General features: G+C 42.3%; 1 protein-coding gene across 6 annotated transcripts in view; it reads left to right on the forward strand.

Moving 5' to 3' along the window:
• LOC112301435 (adhesion G protein-coupled receptor E2-like) overlaps nt 1–13,692 on the forward strand; it is a 50,349-nt gene extending 36,657 nt beyond the window's left edge. For all 6 annotated transcript variants that reach the window (XM_071219207.1, XM_045192594.2, XM_045192595.2 and 3 more), the window contains 10 exons: nt 230–337; nt 529–749; nt 933–1,112; nt 3,011–3,208; nt 3,487–3,722; nt 7,311–7,377; nt 7,788–7,879; nt 8,852–9,020; nt 9,106–9,216; nt 11,591–13,692. In XM_071219207.1, coding sequence (XP_071075308.1) covers nt 230–337; nt 529–749; nt 933–1,112; nt 3,011–3,208; nt 3,487–3,722; nt 7,311–7,377; nt 7,788–7,879; nt 8,852–9,020; nt 9,106–9,216; nt 11,591–11,611 — 1,403 coding nt within the window. In that variant the 3' untranslated portion in view covers nt 11,612–13,692. The remainder of the gene's footprint in view (nt 1–229; nt 338–528; nt 750–932; nt 1,113–3,010; nt 3,209–3,486; nt 3,723–7,310; nt 7,378–7,787; nt 7,880–8,851; nt 9,021–9,105; nt 9,217–11,590) is intronic.
• The last annotated feature ends 3,672 nt before the right edge of the window (nt 13,693–17,364 follow it).

Here is a 17,364-nt window from a genome sequence, read left to right on the forward strand (position 1 = left end):
CTTAAGCATTCTTCTTACCGTCAGATCTTTCAATGTCCTCTATCTTTGGTCTCTGATCTTCATATATGCTGGAATACTGTTGGCTGTTCGCTCTGCTCCTCAGATCAGCTAGGTATTTCACTGGCGTTGAGGGGAAGTGGACTCCGCTCTCACCTATGTTGCCGCCATCTTCCTGAGCACAGGTGCAATTATTAATCTAACTCCCTTATATAACTCCCACAACTCACAGAACTGTCCCTGAAGGTAAAGGAGCAAGGACAAAGGAATGTCAGCTTGAGTGTCAACCAGGCAAAGATGCTGCTCAACTGGGATACAATTCAAGAATCTGGGGACTCAGGTAATGGCTGAGATGGAGAGAAGGTCACTGAGGCTTCATAGTGGGACAAGATGCCCAAGGATGGGACAAATGGAAAATTTAAGTCTAAAGGAAAGTGAGGGCTATGGTGGGTCCACAAGGAAAGATTCTACCTGAAGAAGAAGGGGTCATATTGGGCACCCCAAGATGTCAACCTTAACCTTGCCCTGCAGGCTCTTCTGTGGTGGGCCTTATCTCTACTCCAGGGATGGGCAAGTTGCTGGCAGGGGCCCCCCTTGTCCTGGAAACTGAGGGACCGGAAGTTCTGCATGAGACGCACAAGGGCTTGCTGCAGGGGGTCTCCCCCGTCCTGCTCTCAGATGTCATCTCTGTCTTTGTGAGCACCAACAACACCCAGAACCTCAGCTCCCCGGTCATCTTTGTCTTCGAGCATGTGAGTCCCGTGGGATGGGTCTGTGGGTGTGGAAGAAGCCTGAGTCTTGTGCACAGTCTTGGGGCTCAAAAGGCTCCTCCATGGGTGCACCATCTCCCCAGGAAAGCCCTTCACAAGCAAGATCTGGGTCAGCATTTCTGGGCACCAGAACCACCAGCTCACACCTGTGCCCTGTTCCTACAGTCGGTGACCCCTGGGCCATGGCAGCAGGTGCTCTGTGTCTTCTGGGAGCATGGTCAGAATGGAAGTGGTTATTGGTCCACCAAAGGCTGCAGGATGGTGGGCTCTAGAGACACCAGTACCACCTGCCAATGCACCCACCTCAGCAGCTTTGCCGTCCTCATGGCCCAGTATGATGTGCAGGTGAGAGACCTAAGAGAGACTGAATTCAATGTCTATTGCTGTGTAATAAATTTCCACAGATGTCGCACCCTTAAATACACACACACAAATTGGTTATCCTGCAGAATCCTCAGGTCAGCCATCTAATACAGTGTAGCTGGGTTGTCCACTCCGGGTCCACAAGGCTGAAATGACTGTGTGTGCCAGGACTGTAATCTCATCTGAGTCTAGAAGTTCTCCTCTAAGCTCCCTGGTTTCTGGCAGAATTCAGTTCCTTGCAGTTGTAGGACTGATTTCTCACATCCTTACTACCTGGAAGTAGGGGGCCACATGCAGCTCTGGGGGCTACCTGCATTCCTTCCCATGCGACCATCTCCTCACCCTCCCACAGTATATCAGTGTTCCTATCTGGAGGCCAGCAGGAGAAGCTCCCTTACATGAAAACTCAAAGTTTGAATCATTTATTCCAAGAGCCTAGATCAAGTAAGGGCTCATCTGATTAGGTCTGACCCACCCAAGATAAACTCCTTCGCTTCAAGTTAATTGAATGTGGATCTGAATTCCACCCAGACTGCCTTCACAGAAGCACCCAGGGGGCATTTGACTGACAACCTGAGGGCAGTTATGGAAACACGTGTGGGTGGGGTTATGGTTGCCAAACTAAGATTCTGCTTACCAAAAGGATCTTCAGGACAGCAGTAATCAGGGGCAGCAGAAAGGAGGATTTGGTGATGGCAGAGGTCAGAGAGGGCTGGGGAATCCAGTGAGTACAGGTGAGTCAGTGGTTGTGTTTGCCTCCTCCCCTGTCCAGTTGAGCTGGTTACTTCTCTAGTTCAACAAAACCAGAAGCTTACTCAGGAGACTTCAGGTAAGGTGGCATTTACTGAAATAAATGTGGCATCCACATAAAAATAACCATGGAAAAGATAACAGCCACATGGCCAGATTTACAGAAGCTTCCAGAAATGTGAACAACACTTCAAGACCATGTTTCCTCCAGCCACATCACTAGATAACACAATATTCATACTCATATTGACATACTGTTTTACATTTACTGAACACTTAAAATATTTGTGTTTCAAATTCCAACAGAATGAGAGAGAAACATTGAAGATTGTTCATCTCATTCCCCTAATCCCAACACCTAGTTCCTCTTTCCTCAACCAACCAAAGTTGTTAGTTTCGCCTGGAATTTTCTATGGATATTTTATACATAAAGGGTGGATTGAAAGTAGGCTTCCAGTTGTTTGTGTGGAATATAATACAACATAATAAGTAGTAATAGAATAAGTGCTGTGTTTCAGGTACTCACAACTGTAAACTTATTTTGCCCTACCCTCTATAAAAGTAACGCAGGTACTTGTTCTTTGGTCTCCTTCTTTTCAAAGACTTGGTGCTGTGTTTTTTTCACTGTTGTGCAAATTGTGTTTTATTTATTACATCTAAGAAACTTTCTATTCTAGTCTACAAAGAGACACTTTATTACCTTTATAGCCACATACCATTTCACTCTGTGAATGAACCATAAATTATACATGAATACCTCTCGTAGTGGGGTTTTGATTGTTTGCTAATAAATAATGTTGCAATAATCTACACACAATCCATTCTTCTCACATGATAACTTACAGCTTAGTCATGCCAAAAAAGTGTAAAGGAAAATAAACCCTGTGAATTCCAAGGATTGGTTTTCAGTGAGGACCCTACTATACCTCAATTTTTTCAGCATCTGAATTAATCAGTTCAGAAACCCAGAAAATTCTAACAATATCCATAAATATCTCAAATTTAACTGGTTCTGCTTTCATTCCTAATTTTGTTGCACACACACCCCCACAAAAAACTAAAAATGGTGGAAGGGTCATTACCCCAGAGCAGGAAAGTGTGACTGACATCTCCTCTTTGCTGGGTCCCAGGAGGAGGATGCTGCCCTGGCTGTGATCACCTACGTGGGGCTGAGCCTCTCTCTGGTGTGCCTCCTCCTGGCGGCCCTCACCTTCCTGCTGTGCAAAACCATCCAGGGCACCAGCACCTCCCTCCACCTGCAACTCTGCATCTGCCTCTTCCTGGCCCACCTGCTCTTCCTCACAGCCATCGACAGAACTGAGCACAAGGTATTGACACTGTCCTGAAGGACCCTCTGACCTGTCATAGAATATGGAGCTCATGGGACCATGCTGCATTGGACAAATTAGTCAAATGTCCTTGGGTTCTGGGAAGGTTACAGGGGTAAGCTGCCAATTTCACACTGACTGACGCAACTAGAGAATGTACTTTCTTTTGACAATTTCATTGTATACAACAGAGTTCTCCTCAGTGGCAAGGGGTAGGACAGGTCCTGGGGCCATGCGCCCCCAACAATCCCACCTGGTGACTCTGACCTCTCCCCCAGGTGCTGTGCGCCATCATCGCGGGTGCCTTACACTACCTCTACCTGGCCTCCTTCACCTGGATGCTGCTGGAGGGCCTGAACCTCTTCCTCACTGCACGCAACCTGACTGTGGTCAACTACTCCAGAGTGAGCAGGTTCATGAAGAAGTTAATGCTCCCTGTGGGCTACACAGTCCCAGCTGTCATTGTGGCCATTTCTGCAGTGTCCAGGCCTCACCTTTATGGAACACCTGCCCGGTAAATTAAAGTTCACACTGGTCTTATCTTCCCTACATGTCCAAGGCCAGCAGAGAACCCATGTAGCACTGTACTTTCACTGGAATATGATAAACACAGAAAAACACAGTAATTGCCCAAAACATCTTCCTGGTTTCATGATTACATTCCTTGAATGAAATGTTTTTAAGAACTTAAAATTTAATTGTTGTAAATATTAGTGATGTAGTATGTTAGTTATAATTTATATAATATTGATTGTATTATATTAAAAACTAACACTATCATAATAATGAATATTAACAATTATATATAATATGTTAAAATAAATTAGCTGACATATATCTTTTATTGAATTCTTTTAAATATCAACTTTGTATTAATGACTCTATTACATTAACAAGCATACATAATATTAATCCCATCTTATGTATTAGTAAATGTATATTAATATAATATTCATTGCATTTAATGTTTGAAATCATCCAGAAAGCAAACTGGAAATGAGGGAATGGCATTGGTTGGTGTAACTTACTTCTCTCTTTAATTTAAAAGAAAAACAGGAGGATGATTTAGAAAATGAAACTGTGATGACCAGAGCTAAGATTTAGAGATCGCTTCTGGCATGCAATCATTGTTCTGGACAGTTTTCACATATCAACTCAAGCCATCCTCCCAACAGCCCACTAGGGTAGAAACCAGGGTTGTACAAGTTTCACAGATGAGGAAACTGGGGCACGGAGATGACTGACGTGACCCAGATCACACAGCTGGTTGGTGGCAGAGCTGGGACCAAATCCAGACAGTGTGTCATTTACATACTCTTATGCTGATAAAATTAATGTTTGCTGACATCAGAGGAGTCCTGGCCAGCTGGCCCTCCTATATAACTTGCATCAAAGTCAGCATATTTAATCTCCAAAGGACCACAGAGTAAATATTGCAGCTTTGTGGACCATGTGGTCTCTGTTGCAACTACTCACCCCTGTCCTTGTAACACAAGAGCCACTGTAGACAACATGGAAAGAGAATGAGTGCAACTGTGTTCCAGTAAAACACATTTACAAAGTCAGGTGGTGGCCCCATTTCCCCACAGCCTCAGTAGTGTTCGCTTTGAGTCTTCTGGTGAATCCATCTAACTCCATGGTCCTCACACATCCCAAATCATTCACAAGCATCTCACTTGGGATCACTTCCACTTCCATCATTTCTACCACTGTGGCCTTGAGTTACTATGTTTTCTTAAGCATCATATGCCAACCTGTGATCACTTGAGTCTCAGTGTTGTCATGAGGAATAAATTATACAATGCACATGAGCCTGAATTAATACTATCAGTTTATTGTTATATTTTTTTATTGTCATTTGTCATGTCCCCAAATTTTCTCACCTTCTTTATACCTGCTCACCCTTCACATCTCAGAATGAACACAATCAGTTTTCTCACAGGCCCTTCCCAACTACCTGAACATCCTATAGCCCAGACTAGGCTATTGCTCCAGCTACCTGTTCTCATAGCTCCTCACACTGGATCACAAAACTCATCATCTTGATTGTTCCTATTGTCCAATTGGTGACCTTCCCACCCAGCTGGGGCCTCCCTGAAAACTGAGACCAGTCTATCTTAATTGCAATTGGTACTTCACGTCAATCACAGGTGCTAATACAGAGGAGACAAAATATTCATCCAATAAATTATAAATTATTGATTAATTCTTGATTTTTCATTTAAAAATATGTATACTTTTCTGCCAGCATATCTGGGGTCCAAGACTTAAAAAACCTTTTTGAAATCATGAAACCTGATAAGTTTGAAGAGAGGTAAACAGCCAGGAACATCACATACATCGAGGGCATACCCAAAGTTTCAGTTATGAAAGATAAATAAGATAATGAGATCTATAGAACATGGTGACTATAATTAATAATACTGTACTCTATACTTAAAGTTTACTAAGAGGGTAGGTCTTAGTGTAAATGTTCTTACCAAAACAAGAAATATTTTTTATCAATTCCCTTTTCTTTTTTCATTATTTTTAATATATCTTATGATTATGTTATTACAGTTGTCCCATTTTCCCCCCTTCACTCCCCTCTGCCCTGCACACCCCCTCCCACACATATTCCCCACATATAGTTCATGTCCATGTGTCATACATATCAGCTCTTTGGCTTCTACATTTCCTATACTATTCTTACCCTCCCCCTGTGTCCTTTTCTCTTGCTGCTTCTAAGATTCTCTCATTTTTAATATTAGGTAATGTAATTATGATGTGCCTTGGTATGTTCCTCCTTGGATCCAGCTTCTTTGGGGCTCTCTGAGCTTCCTGGACTTCCTGCAAGTATATTTCCTTTGTCAGATTGGGGAAATTCTCCTTGATTATTTTTTCAAAGAAGTTTTTAATGTCTTGCTCTTCCTCTTCTCCTTCTGGTACCCCTATAATTCAGATGTTGGAACATTTAAAGTTGTCCTGGAGGTTCCTAAGCCTCTCCTCATTTTTTTGAATTCTTGTTTTTTCATTCTTTTCTGGTTGGTTGTTTCTTTCTTCCTTCTGGTCCACACTGTTGATTTGAGTCCCAGTTTCCTTCTCATCACTATTGGTTCCCTGTACATTTTCCTTTACTTCACTTAGCATAGCCTTCATTTTTTCATCTAATTTGTGACCAAATTCAATCAATTCTGTGAGCATCCTGCTTACCAGTGTTTTGAACTGTGCATCTGATAGGTTGGCTATCTATTCATTGTTTAGTTGTATTTTTTCTGGAGCTTTGATCTGTTCTTTCATTTGGGCCTTGGTTTTTTTTTGGTCTTGGCATGCCTGTTATGTAAAGGGGTAGGACATAGGAATTAACCAGAGCACGGTAACCCTCATGGCTGATCTGTGACATTGTATATGGAGGAGGAGTCCTAGAGGGAGCAATGGCACTTCCTCTACTCACTGCCAGTTTTCAGTTACTTCCCCCATTACCCACAATCAAATTGGGCCCTTCTGGTGCTGATTCCCAGGTGGGTGGGTTTGTGTACATTCTAGGACCCTGTGGCTCTCTCCAGTGAACTCCTGTGAGGCTGGGAGTTTCTCCCCTGGCACCCCAATCCCCACAAGTGTCTTCAATCAGTGGTTTGAGGCTTTATTTCCCCACACTGGAACTCTGGGTTGTGCAGTCTGTTGCTGGGTCCACCAGTTGCTGCCTTGCCAGCCAGCTGCAGCCTTGCCTGCCCCACTCCACAATCCCCTGCCTCGCTGGGTCCACCAGCCACCACCTTGTCATGAGTCCTCTCTGCCTGACTGCCCATCTCCGCCCCTCCTACTGGTCTGAATGAATGTCTTCTTTATTTCCTTGGTTGTCGGACTTCCACACAGTTCAATTTTCTGTCAGTTCTGGTTGGTTTTTGTCTTTAAATTGTTGTTGTCCTTCTTTTGGTTATGAGAGGAGGCACAGTGAGTCTACCTACACCTGCATCTTGGCCAGATGTTTCAAAAAAACAATATTAATACTAATAATAAAGGAGGCAGAAGAAACTGTGGGACGTGAAGTTTATGTTAATTTATTCATTGTTTATCCACAACAGCAAATACATTCTTCAATCCCGTTCCTTCTCTCTCCTAGATGCTGGCTCCACACACAACAGGGATTTGTATGGACCTTCCTTGGCCCCGTCTGCATCATCATCTCTGTGAGTAAAGGATGGCATCAGAGCAACCTTCCTGCTCAGCTGAGGGTCAGTCAAAGAGCAGGTGTATAAAAGGGTAACGGGCAGGATGAGCAAACATTATGATATTCCCAGGACCAAAGGGGCTTACAGAAGGCAAAATTTCTGGTTAAAACAAGGATGCAAAGGTTGCCTGAGACATTGGACTTTTAGTGCAGAAATGTGGAAATTCTGCTGTAAACTGTGTAAACTGGAAGTTGGTCACCCCAGTTACAAGACAAGAGGGACCACGAGTTACTGGATGGTTGGTCACTTTTTCTGTGACTGCTATGAAATGCAAAAGCTTCTTACCTGCTGGGTTAGGTGTTCCATGACCTAGGAGGAAGCTATACAGATGTGGAATGTATTCAATATGCCTTGTGGGATCTCTGCAGATTAACTTGGCTTTCTTTCTGATGACCATCTGGATTCTGAAAAGCAAGCTCTCCTCACTCAACAGTGATGTGTCCACCCTCCAGAACACGAGGTGAGATGGGCCAGAGGGGCACACTGCCCCATACAAAGCAGGGTCCAGGAACAAGGCCCTACAGTTCCAAGCACCTGATGTCCTTTCACAGGGATCCTGAGGGGACAGGCGGAGAAAGGTGGCCACCCTCCCTGGAAACCTGCTCAGATACTGTGCTTTGCTGCCAAACGCAAGCCAGAAACATGTCATCTCTCCATAAATCCAGCATGAAATTACCTCAGCTACAGAGAGATTGACTTTGTTCTCTTAAATGTGGATTAATTCCATTGCCCCCTATAAAATGTCCACAGAATGTTTACATCTTTATAAAACCCTTAGGGTATCACCTACCTGTTCCCAGAACCCAGCACGCACCTTCGTGGAGGCTCTTCCCTCTGTCCTCTTCACTCCTACACCTGCTAAAATCAAGTGATTTCATCCACATGTCACATCCTCTGAAAGGCTAGGGGTGTCCTTTGCTTTCCTCAACTTTGCACAGAATGAATGGCCTCTATTCTGAGCAAAGCATATCTGGGGGCAGTTCACAGAGAGGGAGAAGACAGGACCAGACCTGGATGGGACCCAGGCAGAGGTACCTCATATGTCACAGATATAATTGACTGTTTCAGTCTTTCCATGAGACTGCAAGGTCTGTGAAGACAGAAATTGTCTTTCCTGTTTTTAAACCCAAGACCCAGCACAGAGTCAGGTACATCTTATTGTTATAGAACATCTTCAATAATGTCAGTTGAATGAAATTAGGGTCATTCATGATACATCATGATCATTTCAAAACCCACATTATGAATTATCACTACTTTAGTCCAAGTCAAAATGCCATCACAGTTCCTAATAGCATTTTTTTTTAAAGAATCATTGAGAATAAAAACCAAAGTGGGTCACAAATCAGTCGCATATGTTCATGGGGTGGAGATGAGAGTGGCCTTGATTCTGTTGCTCTTGGTGCACGGTCTCCCTTCTCCTCCTACTCAGGATGCTGACATTTAAAGCAATGGCCCAGCTCTTCATCCTGGGCTGCACATGGTGCCTGGGAATCCTGCAGCTGGGCCCAGCTGCCCATGCCATGGCCTATCTCTTCACCATCATCAACATCCTGCAGGGTGTCTTCATCTTCCTGGTGTACTGTCTCCTCAGCCAGCAGGTACCACAGTCCCATTCCCACCCAGCACCCTTTCCATTCTCACTCCTCTCAGTGGGCTGACTCAGAGCATGCTTTGTCTCTGCAGGTCCAGGAGCAATACAGGCAATGGTTGAAAGAGATCAAGAAAACCAAAGTGGACTCTGAGAAGTACACCCTCTCCAGCATGGCCATGTCTGAATCTTCCAAAGACAATGTGGTAGGTACCACATTGCTCTCAGAGCCCTTCACGAACTGATCCACTCAAGTAGCTCATGCCCATCACACTGGACAACCTGCGTGTATAGCAGGAAATGCCCTAGCATGGCTCCCACTGCCCTCCCTGGTGAACTCACTCCAAGGCATTTCCTTCTCATGGATAGAGGTCTTCCCGTACTTTCACTCACTGTGTTTCTGTGCTCACCTTAACCTTACAGATGATTATCTTCTCACTCCCCATGTGTGTAGAACACCCACTTTGTGTGACTTGGTGCATGTTGTTTTTAATCTTACCAAGTGAGAAGACACAAAAACCTCCTCATAAGCAGAGAGAGAAGCTGCAGTCAGCTCAACAAGCGGGAACTAGTGATGTGAAGCTGTGATGCTCAAAGTGCACAGTCACAGCACCACCCTTTGTCCCAAGTCATTCCAGGCTCCTCTCTATAGAAAGAACAACAAACACGTGGTACACATCGTCCTAACAGTCAGGGATGTAAGTGTTAGGTTGGATTTCAGACTTTCCATCAGATTCTGCTACCATTTCTTGTGTTTTCAACACACACAAATAATGCAAAGCCAGGAAGGAGAATCACAGAGGGCTAAGGGGAGATCCTGGCAATGACAATGAACATTTGTACATTCTGGTTAACAAAACCTTGTCTCATGCTTTCGTTCACATGTTCCTCACATCTGCACTTGGCGATACGTATTGTTATGTTCCCACTTGGTAGGTGAAGAAAGTGGGACTCACCGGGTCTATATGAAACTGTGCTAGCATTTCCTCCTCAGCAGTCACTGATCTGTCTTGTTGACACCGACTCCAACACCTCGTCCCTAAACCCGGCTGTCATCTCCACGTGGCTGGTCTCCCCCATCTACTCTGCTCCTTCCTCTAGTAGTTGTCCACGTAAAACTCAGAGTTATCTCCTCAAAAAAGAAATTTGATATTCTACCATGTTGCATAAAAATCTCTAAAATGGTTCCCAATTCTACTAGGAGCAAAATAAAATATATAAGCGTTCTAATTTCCTCCACATCCTCCTCAAAACTTGTTGCGCTTAGTTGTTTTTTTTTTTTTTTTAAATCCTCACAGGAGGACATGCTTATTGATTTTACAGAGAGGCGAAAGGAGGGAGAAAGAGAGGGAGAGAAATATCATTGTGAGAGAGAAACATGGATTGTTTGCTTCTCTCACATGTCCAGACCAGAGGTCAAACCCACAACCTTTTGGTTTACGGGACGACATTTCAATCAATTGAGCCACACCAGCCAGAGCTGGTTTAGATTTTCATCCCTTAGTGCATGTAAAGTGCTTTTTCATGAGGCTTTTGATTTGTGTTTCCCTAATGTCTAATGATGTTGAGCATCATTTCACATGGTTATTAGACTTTTACATACCTTCTTTGGGGAAATATCTATTTAAAGTCTTTTGCTATTTTCATTTGAGTCATTTATCTCTATTGATAAGTTGTAAATATTCTATATATGTTCTGGATGCAAATTCCTTGCCAGACATATGATTTTTAATTTTTTTATCATTCTGCTGATTGATTTTTCATGTCATTGATAATGTCCATTGATACACAAAAGTTTTTCAAATTTTAGTAAAGTCCAATTTATCTTTTTTTGTTTATTTGCATGTACGTATTATATTTAAACAAGAACTGCTTAATATCTATAAGACTGATACATGTTTTCTTTCTAAACACATAGTTTTAGTTATTACATTTAGGTATATGATTTATTTGGAATTAATTTTTTTTAATTGTTTGAGGTTTTAATATAGTGTGAGATGCATTCTTTTTTTAAATTGTCTTTCTTTATTGTTGTTCAGGCACAGTTGTCCCCACTTCTTCCCCCATCACCCTCCCTTCCGCCTCCCATCCTACCTCCCACCCTCAATCCTACCCACCTTTGGCTTTGTCCATGGGTCCTTTATACTTCTTCCTTGATGATCCTTCCTCTTCTTCTTCTTTTACATTTGGATATTCAAATGTCCCATCATCACTTATTGAAAAATTGTTCTTTTTTTTGTACCAAGTTTGAAATTGGGGCAGCAACTTTACAAATTTGTTCTTCTTTTGCAAGATTGTTTCTGCTATTCTACACCCTTTGAAGTCCCATATAAATTTTAAGATGTGCTTGTCAATTTCTGAGGAAAATTTAACTGAGATATTGATAAGGATTGTGTTGACTCTGTAGATTGATGTGGAGGTACTGCCAGCATAACTACATTAAATCCTCTGATCCATGAACATGCAATATTTTTTCCATTTCTTTTGTTGCTTTGCTGTGTTTTGACACTGTTTTCTAGTTTTCATTGTACATGTCTAGCACTTTTTAACACAGTATCATTTTTACTCCTTCCTTCTCAGGAGAATAAAATTAACAACTAAACCAGATGATCCTGTCTCCTGGAAAATGAGGAAAACACTGAGCTGCCATCCTTTGGGCAAAGAGTATAGAAAATACTTTTGTGTCTGTTACAAGTAACTGATCCTGGTACCATTGTTGGAGAGAGCATGCACAAAATGTTTGACATTCAATTGCGAGAGAATTGGGGCTTTCTGATCCACACAGCATGCTCAGCTCACTCCCAGAACAGTCAGGAAGCTATGACCCAGTTCCTCGGTTTTCTTGGGTTAAGCCCTGCACTTCAACCTGTTTTTCTACAAAAATGTCCCTCAAGCATAACAAGGAAAGCAAGCCATCCTCAAACATCTTTCTTATAACAGCATGAACAAGGAAAGTAATGTTCAGTAAAATACCTGTATTTGTCTCCCTACCTGCATGCCTTGACTTCTTCACTCTTCATGTCTAGAGACTTACTGATTTCTCACTCAAAAATAGTCTTATTACCACATGCTTCACAGAGATCCCAGTTCCTGATGTCACTCAGCTTATATGTAAAAATAATGTTAGAGTAAAATCAATAGAGTCTCTACATCCTTACATTTTACAAACAGAGCTGTGGAAAAGGTGTATATTCCTACAGCACATCATGTAAGATGTATTTATACATATTATTGCATCCAAAGCATGTGATCTAGGCAAGATCTAATTCCAGAGCAATATACCTGAAAGAAATGTCCTGTGACTTTCCACAGACCACATTTGTATAATTTGAGCACCATAGAAAATGACTGTAAATGGTTATAACATTACATTCATGAGGCCATAGTAATACCTAAAAATATCAGCCAATAGTTGTAAAAGATGAGATAGAAGTAGAAATTCATGCTTTTTCAATGCTGAGTAAATGGCACTAAACCCAATGTGAAAGCTACTGGAGAACAGGCTAGTCCCATAGTGCCAAAAAAAAAACACCTCACAGATTACTGACTAATTACAAGGGCCAAAGTGCACATTTGCAATAGGGAGATCTGAACTTAATGATGAGCTGCACATTGTCAGTAGTGGGAAACCTTACTTTATATATCTCCTGATGAGACGTGAAGTTACAACACCCCATGTGTGGTAAATAAATAATTATGTACAAATCAGTCTACCCTAAATCTAACCCAGCCTTTAGACCAAGGGTTGGAAAACTATAACATGCAGGCTAAATCTGGGCATCTGCCTGCTTCTGTAAATAAAGTTTTATTGGAACACATCAGTCATTCACTGAGGAGTTGTCTATGGCTCCTTTCATACTACAATGTCAGAGCAGATTAGTTGAGAAAGACACTGCAAGGCCACAAAGCCAGAAAAATATTTACTAACTAGCCCATTGTAGAAAAAGTTTGCAGGGATCTGTTCTTTCAGACCTAAGTATCAGTCAGTACACCTGGAATATAGGGAACAGAATAAGAAGTTAACTGACATCATGAGGAAGCAATCAGGCAAATCACCAATGTAGGGCATTCAACAAGCCAGGTGATCTGGACTCTTGCTAAATCAGTATCATTTTAAACAGTAGTTATTATCACTTGAAAAAGTGATTACAGGCTAGTCTATAAAACACACAAAAGCAATATAACAATCAAATTCAATGTCAATTATATTGGGATTCTGATTTAGAGACACAACCATGAAAATATTTTGGAGGCAATTGGGAAATCATCTACATGTATCAGATATTACAATTATTATCAATAAATGTCTAATCACTATATTGTACACTTGATACTAATATTGTATGTTGACTATAATTTAAAAATAAATTATTAAAAACTTATTACAATTGATAATTTTCTTTGGTGTAATAACAGTATCATAGTTATGTAGAGAATATTATTTAAATTCTTCAATATTTGATAAATATTAAAAAATGAAGTGTCATGGTATCTGCCACTGTCACGTATTTCAGCAAGAACGTGTATATTTGTGCATAAACATTAAGAAAGAACTTCAGTGTGACTCTAAATTGTTGCAATTGTTGACTCTAGATGAAGAGCATATGTGTGTTTATTGTAATTGGTCCAAATTCATCTTAATTTGAAAATTGTAAATAAAAGGTAACAGAAAAGTAAATAAATCTATCAATGAGTTATTTATTTATTAACATAAACCCCCATAAATTCCTACATGTGGAGAAAATGCCTCTTTCTCTGCACAAGTCTCTTCCAATGCAAGTCAATTCCTATCAAGTCCCCTCATCATCTTCCCAATTTTCCCGTCTTCATTCACAAAATTTTCCACCCAGTATTTTCCAGACCCCTGTCCCAGTCTCCCTATCAGTCTTTCAAATCCCCACCCCACAATGCCCCAGGGCAAGACTGACTTGACCCAGCTCAGTTCCGACCTACCCCTAGGGGTCCCTCCATTCATTCCATCCCTGCCTTCTTCTCCAGGGTGCCTGCCGCCGTTTTACCTGAGGCTGCCCCTCTAACCCCGAGGAACTTCCATAACCCAGACTCACTCCAGAATGCTTGGACCACTAGGACCCAGATCCATCTTCTGCATATCAAAGTCACCCCTGGGACCTGAGAACTCCAAGTCCGCATGTTCCCCTGTTAGTAGTTTTGGGCCCCTGACCTTAACCTTACTGTTCTGGCTCCATGATGGGTGGCCTCCTGACTTTGGGTTTCTTGTGAGGCACTCCTGGCGTCCAGATCCTGTGTTCTCCACCAGGGGGCTCAATCCTGAATGAGCTCCTGTTTCCTCATCCACACAGTAACCATCAGGTCCAGAAAGGGGGCCCTCCGTGCGATGAGCTATCATGGCAGACCACCAAAGAGCAGCTGGAGGGAGAGGCCTCTCCACCCTTGTGCCTTAGCCCCTCCCTGCTCCCTTTGATGTGCATGAGATTGTACTGGATCCCCAGTGTGAGAAGTGGAACCGCACTTCAGAGCCGTGTCTCATGGCAGTTTCTAACTGGGTGACACAGTTCTGGAGCAATGAGCTGGGAGATCCCCAAGCCCACTTGCCCTGGTTAACTCTTGTTTGTCTTTGTGGTTCACACTAGAACTTAAACTTTATTTTCTCTCTGAACATTCATGAGAAAATTAATGCTGTTATTCCCATTATAATAAAGAAGATAGATTTAGTAGATTTAAAAAGAAAGCAAAAGGGTAAATGCTGAGACCTGCTTCCCAAATCATAATCATCTAGGGATGTTTCCAACAGCTAATCCTAGAGCTCCCTCCCACCTGCCTTCCCAGCCATGGCTGTGTCCACCTTCTGCCCTGTTCCCACAGTATCTACTCTATTCCAGGTCTTCTGGTTTCCCACCTTACATACTGTTGTGGACTGAATGTTCATGTATCTCGCTCCCCCTCCCCCGAAAGATTCCTTTTGGAGCACTAACCTCAATGTGATGGTATTTGTGATTAGGCCTTGGATAGATCATCAAAATTAGATAAGAGTGGAGCCCTCATAATGGCATTAGTGCCCTTGTCAGAAAAGACACACAAGAGCTTTTTATCTTTTGTTTTCCTTTGTTTTTAATCTCTCCATGTTTGAGCACAGAGAAAAGCCCATGTAGGCCTACAGTAAGAAGGTGGCCTTCAGCACAACAGGAGGAGACCTCTCGCCTGAAACTGAACTCTGTCAACCTTGATCTTGAACTTCTAAGTCTACAGAACTGTGAGAAAATAAATCCCTGTTGTTTAAGACACCCAGTCTATGAAGTTTTGTTATGGCAGCCTGAGCTGACTAATACACAGGTCCTCAAGATCCTGGACATGGAGATTATGTCTTCCTTGTTCATTTTAGTTTCTTTCAGTCTAGCATCATCCCTTTCAAAAAAGCAAGTGCTAGTCAAATATTTGAATAGTGAATACATAAATTAATGTAGGACAAAGAGCTCTCTTGTACCTCCTAGGACAGAGGCCAGCAAGCAACAGCCGATAGCCCAAACCTGGCTTGCCACCTGTTTTTGTACAGCCCACAAGCTAAAATATTTTTCAGATTTTTAATTGATGAAAATAATCGGCAGAATATTTTGTGTCATGTGAACATTACATGAAATTCAAATTCAGTGTGCATAAAGTTGTAATAAAACACAGCATGTTTGTTCACTTATTTCTGAGTGTCTATAGCTACAGCTATAGTGTCTATAGACACTATTTCTGAGTGTCTATAGCTGTAGTTTTATGCTACAATGGCAAAGTTGAGTTGTTGCTATAGATACAAGCATACCCTGATTTTATTGCACTTCACTTTATTACACTTCACGGACACTACATTCATACAAATTGAAGGTTTGTGGCAACCCTGCATCAAGCAAGTATATCAGCACCATTTTTCTAACTGGCTGAGAATGGTTAGCACTTCTTAGCATTAAATTATTTTCTAATTAGAGTATGTAAATTGTTTTTTAAACATAATGCTTTGCTCACTTAATAACTTCTGCATGCACAGAGAAACCAAAACATTGTGTGACTTATTTTACTGCTACATGTACTTTATTGTACTGCTGGAACTGAACCTGCACTGTCTCCAAAGTTCACCTGTATGGCTGTGATGGTTAATTTTATTTATCAACTTGACTAGGTCACAGGATGCCCAGATAGCTGGTTAAATATGATTTTGGGATCTACGTTAGGATGTTTCCAGAAGAAGTTAGCATTTGGTAAACCAAGGAAAGCAGATGGCCCTCTCCAATGTGGATGGGCTTATCCAAGTGGTTGAGGGCCGAAACTAGAAATCAAAAGCAGAGCAAGGTTGATTTAAGTCAGCATGACTGAGCTGGGACACCTGTCTTCCACCCTCGGTGCTCCTGGTTCTCAAGATCTCCAACTGGAATCTATACCATCAGCTCTGTCTGTCAGGTTTTTGAACTACACCACCTGCGTTCCTGGGTTTCCAGCTTGCAGATAGCAGATGCAAAACTTATCAGCTTCCCTTACGATGTGAGTCAATATCTTGTACTAAATCTTCTCATTTAGACATATAAATGAAAAGAACAAATAGAACTGATAGAAATGGAGGGGGGTCAAGGGAATAAAAAGAAATAAATCTTCAAAACACTTGTGTTAATCAGGACTTCCTCAATTTTTGTGATGGAAATCTAACTTAAATTTTGTGAGGTAAAAGGGTATTTATTTACTCATAACTGGCAAAGCCAAGTGGGAAAAAAAATAATGGTGAAACGCAGGCATTTTCAAATAAACAAAATCTAAGCACCTTTACTGCTCACAAACTCTCTCTGGGGCACATGTAACAGGTAAACTCCAGGAAGAAAATAATCAGATTTGGTGCTATGTAATGAGACCCAAGAAAAACTCCTGTTCAAAGAAAGTGTTAAAATGTGTTTAAGCCTCGAGGAGAACCAAGATGGCGGCGTAGGTAGACACACTGCGCCTCCTCGCACAACCAGAACTGACAGAAAATCGAACAGCAAGGGGGACCAACACCAAGAAAATAGAAAATAAACATTCATCCAGACTGGTAGGAGGGGCGGAGACGGGCACCGGGGTGGAGAGGACTCGTGTGGCTGTGGCGGGACTGAGACTGGCGGAGGGTGGGACAAATGGCGCAGGCAGTCTGAGCACTAGCAGACCCTGCAGCCCCACATTTGCACAGATAAACCCAGAGGGCCGGACTCAGAGTGGCGGAGAGCGGGGCAGGCAGAGCAGCGGGTAGCACCCCACGGCACCACATTCGCCCACAGATAAACCTGACGAACGGCGGGCAGCGAAGCAGACCGCGTAACCCAGGGCTCCAGCTCAGGGAAATAAAGCCTCAAACCTCTGATTGAAAACGC

Source organism: Desmodus rotundus, chromosome 9 (genome assembly GCF_022682495.2).
Source record: "Desmodus rotundus isolate HL8 chromosome 9, HLdesRot8A.1, whole genome shotgun sequence".
Classification (NCBI taxonomy): Eukaryota; Metazoa; Chordata; class Mammalia; order Chiroptera; family Phyllostomidae; genus Desmodus; species Desmodus rotundus.